The sequence below is a fragment of the Dermacentor andersoni genome, chromosome 1 (genome assembly GCF_023375885.2).
Source record: "Dermacentor andersoni chromosome 1, qqDerAnde1_hic_scaffold, whole genome shotgun sequence".
Classification (NCBI taxonomy): domain Eukaryota; kingdom Metazoa; phylum Arthropoda; class Arachnida; order Ixodida; family Ixodidae; genus Dermacentor; species Dermacentor andersoni.
Window position 1 is genome coordinate 125,964,147 of NC_092814.1, and position 7,694 is coordinate 125,971,840.

General features: G+C 43.3%; 1 protein-coding gene across 2 annotated transcripts in view; it reads left to right on the plus strand.

Annotated features, from left to right (window-relative positions):
- The first annotated feature begins 1,032 nt into the window (after positions 1-1,032).
- Positions 1,033-7,694, plus strand: part of LOC126545841 (uncharacterized) — an 11,211-nt gene continuing 4,549 nt past the window's right edge. Inside the window, exons 1-2 of one of the 2 annotated variants that reach the window (XM_050193843.3) lie at positions 1,033-1,138; positions 1,587-1,777. In XM_050193843.3, coding sequence (XP_050049800.2) covers positions 1,729-1,777 — 49 coding nt within the window. In that variant the 5' untranslated portion in view covers positions 1,033-1,138; positions 1,587-1,728. Of the gene's footprint in view, positions 1,139-1,586; positions 1,778-6,238; positions 6,549-7,694 lie in introns of those variants that run through there. The other variant, XM_055061991.2, reaches the window with a different exon arrangement.

Here is a 7,694-nt window from a genome sequence, read left to right on the forward strand (position 1 = left end):
GTTGGTGCTCGTGGCTTCTCTAGATGGCGCTGCCAGAAATAATTTGACTGCTGAAATATTTATCTTACTGGCGTAGCCTCACCTTCAGGATTCTTTTTTACGTCTTCAATGGCTTTTCAAGCGGCATTTTCAGCCGTTTGGTTGGGGCTGTGCCAAGATTAATAAGGAATCATGACGCGGGGCTTCATGGCCGCACACAAATTGCAAGCCTGTTTCAGTGTTATAAAATAAAAACTAGCACTCGAACGCCGTGTGAAAGGCCGGCAATTGTATGGTCAAAGGGGCATAATGCCTGATTACGATAAGCATACACGTGCTCAGCGATCCTCCTTAGCATGGCAGTAGCATTAGTTCAAGCAGTGCTAGCTGTTTTGAGTTTGGTGTTTATTCACCAATTCATGGTACATGGATAGGAAATAATTTGCGGCTCATAAGGCATAGCAAGTGTAGTACAGTTGAAGATGGTAAATGAAAAGTACGCTGTTAACACCAATGTATGAAAAAAAAAGACACACAAAACAAAACTCGTGCGGAGGAAATATTTCACGGCGCGAGAAAAAAGCCGTTGTAATGGTACGCACGGAAACCGCAAACAGGTCGTCGGTTTAACAGAGCAGCATTCCTTTGAGATTAGAAAAATCAACGGCCACAGCTGATGATCGTTTAGACTTGGGGAAAAAAAGAGGGAAAGAGAGAGAGAGAGAGAGAGAGAGAGAGAGAGAGAGAGAGAGAGAGAGAAGAGGACTGCCAAGCGCGAGTGTCGCAACGAAGCAACAAAGGATGCCGCGGAGCAAGTTTTCTGCCATGAAGCTGAAGCCGCTGAGAAGAATAGCGTTTGAGCGTCATGAGCACACAATAGAAGCAGGTTTATTTTTCACACTGTACGTAGTGAACCGTGTAATAAGATTCGCTACGGCTGCAGCACATTTACGCCTTCAAATACGTGTATATCGAGCTCTCCAAGGCGCCGCAATTTCAAAGCCGCACATGACCCGGAGACAATGGGTATTCCCTGCAATAAAGCGAGCGATGAATAGCCGCGCGTGCGCGAGGTGCTGTGGCGATAGTGCGAGCAAGTTTGGAGCTGCGATGACAGGCGTTGCTCAGATATTGCGAAATGTACTGTGCTCGTGTCAAGGTAAGACCTGACACCAGACGAATGAAACTATAGTGCGTTATGCGTTATTCTTAATGCGACCACGACGGTTTCGTGATGAAGTCTGAAGCTCGTTTAACTTGAGTCCCCCAGTTTATACCAATAGAATTCTAGCGCTTCTGCGACCGATCAAATATGCTAAACATACCAACAGCGCGTGCTCTGCGTGGCCCCATGCACTATACGTACTCTGTATACGTGCACTATACCCCCCGTGGACACACCGAAAACGCTACACGTTGTCTCGCTGTCTTCACACTCCACGCCTAAAGAAAGAAAACAAACGCTGACGCTGGTGTGTATATCGCGACGTCCTTCACGGCAATTCTGCGATCTATATCAGGTTTCTTTGACAGCCGCGTGGCGAAGCAAACGGAGGGAAAACACAATGGGCGACCTGCAATTACAAAACGTTTTTGTCGTTTCGTAGGGCCCACACGAGACATCCTGTAACGACGTCCGGGAAACGGAAGAGGCGCATGTGCCAACACCTTTTTTATGGGGGAGGACCTTCCTACGGCTTGTGCGCACACTCCTCAGTGTGAAGAAAGTGAGACTCGGTTCTAGGCACGATGATGCTTCTGCTGCTGCTCCTCGGGGGAGTGTCGTCGCTCGTGGCAGGTAAGTCCTTTCAGTTATTGAAGTTGCGGACGGGCCATGCGGCGCTGAATACTAGGCTTTACGCCCGTTCGAATGTTGCACGCCGACATTACTTCGCTTCGATTTTCACCTGTGATGGCACACGCTTCAACCGCGGAGTATGAACGCGCTGCAAGTGATGAAGCGGGCAGCAGGGTTGATTTCGGCTGGTCGCATTTAATTTTGTTTGCTGTTATGCGACGTTTGTGCGTGAACATGCGTGATGGTGCTGCAGTACCTTGGACAGCACGACGAAGACGGTGTTTGCGAAAACTAGGCGCGAGCTGCGTCGCCCAGCAGCACCACAAGCTTAGTGGGCGGCACAATGTTTTTCTCGTGAATAGGTGCACTGTCTTCCTCTGCGACAGCTAGACCAAGACATCACTAAAGAAGGCTCACTACGTCACACAATTTTTGTAAAACACGCATATAAATTTCAATTGTGTTTGCCTTAGCCAACGTATACCGGTTATAAACACAGCAAAGAATTGTGACCTGGCGTTAAGGTTGGCTTGCATGCAGGTTGTCGTGGGCATGAACAAGTGTTACTGTTTGTTTGTCGAAACTTTCAAACAATTTAGGGGAGGAAAAATACGAGTAAAGAATAGTGGAAGGCGAGTTCGCAACTTACCGTGTGCTCTGCAATTGGCAACGAATGATTTCGCGGTAAACAAGGCCGTCTAGAGCGGAGCTGGGTGTTTTCAAGTTAGTTCAGGCACGCCCGGTGACCATTCTTGATTTTTATGAAAAAAATTATTTTGCTGCCTGAATGCCAAGGAAAACGAAATCAATCTTAGATTTACCAGAAAAAAATATTTCTATCGTAAAAAATTATAGAAGTGCTCGCTCAGTCAGAAGCGTTTTTTTGTTGACTTTGGCGAATCCAAAATTTCATTAGCTCCCTAAGAAAAAGTGTAGCTACGGCTTTAAATGTTTAGTGATAGACAACGGGTCAACAGCGTTCATTCTATTTAACCACCACGGAATATTATTGCTATGATATGGAAAAGAATTTGCGACACATTGCTCAATATGCCAGATATTTTCCTCCTCATCTATGAAGAGCTGGCTTTCAAATTTTGTCATCCTATTGCCATGAAATTCATTGAAATTTGAAGTAAATATGTTTCCCTCGTCCTCACCAGAAATTCACGAGAATCGCTAGCTTTTAGGCGTCGTGCCAAATTAGCAATCTCTTAAGAAAATATTAAAACGAAAAAGGCCATCTTCGATTTTTGCAACCCCTCAACTGCCAATGACGACGTAACTCTTCATCACAACGAGCGTCCTTTGGTGCCGATGACCAGTTAACTCGTCGTGAAGGTTCCACAATTTTTTCCCATGTGTATATGGACAGTTTTTTTTTGTAATTTTGACAAATAGATATTACCGAATAACTTTGCTTTTTTTTCTCAATAACACCAGTACAATACAATAGGCATACCTGGTATCATCTTTTTGTAGAAATAAGTGGCGCGAAATATGTAGGTCTGATAAAAATTCCGCTGTTTAAACTTTTTTTCTAAATTTGTAATGGCAGATAAGGGGTAAAATATTTTCCCAAGTACTTGAACTAATGTAATTTAGAAAAACATCTTGCAGTTTTGCAAGTTGCAGAGTGGAGAGGGTGCCAGAACATTTGAGTAGCCGAACGCATTCCCTCATTAATGAAGTTACGGTCTTGCGTCCAGCGAAAAGTTTTTCTCGCATCTTCTCCACTCCGTTTCTTATGAACCGCACGCCGAATGTGTGCTTAAAGACGCTTTATCACGAGTAACTGCTTCAAAGCATCTGACAATGCCAGAGCTGGGCCCATGCACAGAGTTTGTGGTTCCTGTCCAGGGATGCACCGAGTGATTTCATCCACAATTTTACGTTTTGTCAATCCTTGCTTTCCGAACCATCCTGGGGCTTTTTCGTGTCGTAAAAGACAGGCACCTGCAATGAAGAGCACGCACGGACCCCACAATGTCGCAGTTGGGGCACTGCTGATTCGGTCACGTTTTTCGCTTTTTAATTCCAAAACAAAACAAATATTGCTGGATGTTTTTTTTAGATTACATCATTTCAAGTCAATAATATTAATTTGGGAATTTGTAAGGAAACTCCAAGGCGGCCTTCTTTGTGTAAGACATCTAATCAATTCTTATGGTGTGTGAATGCGAGAGCACTACTTGTCCCTGAGTGTGTCGCTCAATTATGTCGCTCAGTTTAGTGCTGCTGGGTTATGTATCCGAGTATGCTGTTGCTGCTTGTGAGGCCGCAATAACGCAAGACATCGCCCGCCAGGCGTAGCCCAACCACGTGCACAGGCTCGAAGATATTCATCACTGGTCGGCAGTCGCAATGGTGGAGGAGTGGTTAGCGCTTTGATTTATGCATTTTAAGTGTCGCTACGGTGGAGCAATTGCCGACAGCTACTGCAAGGCTAATCCCACCAGTAGCCTACAACCACTCAACTCAACTCAACTCAGCGCTTGAGGTTAGAGCAGTGACGGTAGGGCGGATGATCGAATCCACACCGTGCCCACTTTTCTTTTCACTTTGATGAAGATGACGTAATTTGTGTGCCGTTTTTCTGCCACGGCTTTCTGATGACGGCGCGGTCGCACAACGAGCAACGTAACGCTCTCGCATTAAAAATATCAAAAACCGCTGTCATATTGACGTGCCTAAACTTATGAGCGCTTCTCGGGGATTTTAGTGTCTATGAGGGCAAAGATATTTGCCTCAAATTTTTATGGAATTTATGGCAATATGCTGACAAAATTTGAAAGCCTCTTTCTTCAAATGTGCAGATAAAAAAATATTTTGGGACTTTGGCCAATATTGTGCAACGTTCCGTTCTTGCGATTTTCTTTTTCCCAGCTCATAGCAATAATCTCGGTCGCAATTAGTTAGAGGTAATGATATTTACTTACAGCCTATCACTAAGTATTGCTAACATCGCAAGCACAACACTTTTTTTGGGGAGCTAACCAAAATGCCGTTTCGGCAAAACCCGCAAAAAGTGCTTTTGACTGACCGGGCGCTTCTATATATATTTTTTTCGTGAAGACAAAAGATTGATTTTGTTGTCCTTGGCACTGAGATGGTAAAAAAGAATCTTTTTAACAAAATTAAAGATGCTCACATGACATGCCCTGTCGAACTTCTCTGAACACACCCAGCTAAGAAACATATCAATTGTTTGCGTTTACTCAGCAATATTTCCTTTCACTCTCTATCTTACAGGTATGTTTCTCTGCCGTTTACTTTCGACATTTTTCCTGCACCACTTTCTTATTCTTTCTGTGCTCCTTTTCGCGTAAACACCATTCTCAGGGACGCAATGCTTCTGTGTTGCGCGTTCTCCTTGTGGAAGGTAGGCTATTAATTCAATAGCCACAATGTTAAAATGTATATTATGAACAAAAACAACAAAGCGTTCTTCAACGTACCTGGATATTTAGCGTGTAGACCACTTCCCAATATCGCATCAAAGATGACTTGTTCACTGGTGCGCGATGTCGATGTAAGCGCACGTGTTTAAAGGGCAACTGCGGCGATTTTTTTATGTCCATTGATCTTAACAAAACTTTGAATATACGTTCTCTTGTACACTCTGATTATCTGTGTCAAACAATATGGCTGCAAGTCATATTGTTTGACACAGATAATCATTTCATGAAAATGAATTTTAAAGATAGATTGCGTTCCCGAATCATATGAGTCGGGAACGCAATCAATCTTTAAAATCTTTAAAAAGTCGTATGACTTTTTACTGGCCACTCAGTGTTTGTGACGTCTAAGACTGCACCACCGCTTGCTGAAATCGTAGCTGAAATCGCCGCTGTCTAGTTCGGAAAATCTGTCAAAGTTCGCTGTGTCGTCAGGAGACATGATCAGCTTCGCTTCTTTGGCGTTAGCGCCACGTGTGCTGCGTGTTTAGCACGGGTTCTGCGTGTTTACGTTATGGTAGTGTTGGATCTGACGTCATCGACCCATCGTGACGTCACACGAAGCAGCTATCCGTTTCGGTTTCGGTATCTCGTCTATCGGTTATTTAATATTATTGATGAATTTCTAAGCAATTTGAAGCACCCTACCGGTTACAGGACTGTGAAGGCCATTTGAGAATGGCAATATGCTAAGATGGTCAAAAAAGAACCCGGAATTGCCCTTTAACTAACAGTAAAGGATCATGAACGGTATCGAAACCAACGAGTTTTTGGAAGGTCTCTCAATACTTGGTACAAATACCAAAACTGGCCTGTAAAGCGCGTGTTTTGTATGTCATCTCATCAGAAAATGCGCTATCAGTGAATATGCGGCACACATTTTTTGCTATATTATACGTCAGACAGCAGGTGTTTTTGAGCTTTGTGAGCTGGGCCTTTGTTAAGACCAACAAAGCCTCTGCGCACATAGCTGCAGCTGGTTCGAGCTCTCTTGACGACCTCAATGGTCTAGAGAGGTGCGAGCTGATATATCCTTGCCACGCACAGTTTTCTTTTTTCTGCAGAAGGTACGAGATGAGCGATACGACACAGGCCTGAATTAGCTGGATTGCGTAATGACTTCGTTGCATTTTACATGGAGTACTTGCACAAGGCACGCTTTGGCCCAATATGCAAACAATTTCGGTATGCACTCTGTATGGGCTCAATGGCATAATACATATAACGCTGCAAAAAGGTAGCCCTATGGCATGTCGTGTGAAACGCACCAATGGAAATAACTGTCACAGGGGATGCATCTACGGCTATAAAAGGTGTGTGTCTTAATTTTTTAGAATATACAGAATGTTCAAAAATCGCCAGTTGCAAATAGAATAATTATAGTCCTTGAGCTGGTTTGCTCGAAGCGGCGGACATTACTTGCACGATAAATCGAAATACATAGTTCACTAATTAACAAAAATTGACTTCTTATGTTTAATGGATTACTTTATGGCCAATATTGATTTTTATGATATTGAGCCGGTCAGTTCGCGAGGCGTGTCCACTTGTAACGAATTTTCAGGTTGGCCATGGTTTCGATAAACTCATTCTCAAAGTGTGCGACGAATTACTTGGGCGCTCCAGTTATTTTTAGCTTCAATGCACCAAACGGCGTTTTGATAAAAAACAAAAAACAAGTGAAACAGTACTTCATTGTAACCGCAGTGTTTGATGGTGCATATCTCGAAATTAATGACTTAGTTAAATTCTGAGGCTTTAGATGCCAAAACCACGATATGATTATGAGGCACGCCTTGGGGGGAGGGGGGGGGTGCTCCGGGTTAACTTTAACCACCTGAGTTTTTTTTTTATTGAAATGAAAATAAAAGAAAGAGACGTAGTCACCTTATAATGGTGACGGCTACTCTTTTTCTCATAGCAGAAACAGCAATATCAGAAATATGTAGGAAAATGAAAAGAAATCACTTCCAAACGGTCAGAAAGCCACAGCACAGTCCTATACGTCCATGAACATAACGGTATAAAATAGTCAAATGCAAGTTGCACCACAATGAGTTCGTAAACAAAGTCACAAACACACACAAACGGCCGTGATGTAGACTTCGATGAGCATATAAACAGATGAGGAATTACAGAGTGCTAAAATAATTCACGCACAAAAAAATGTATAACACGTAATATACAAGCACTAATAATTACAAATAATAGAACAATGTTATAGTAACATCGTGCGATTATTTAGTGCAATACCTAGTATTTGTTAAGGATGCCTGTGTCTTCGTAAAAATGTTCAAGTGCGTTCAATGCTTTTCGCTGTGCTATTTTCTATGGCCATGGGCCCAGCAATTTTGCGACTGAGAAAGGCCGGTGAGGAACAATGGAGTGTAGCTCTTGTTCTAGCTGCCGTCTTTGCATCTCGTAAATGGGGCATTCGAGGAGTAGATGGCGAACATCCT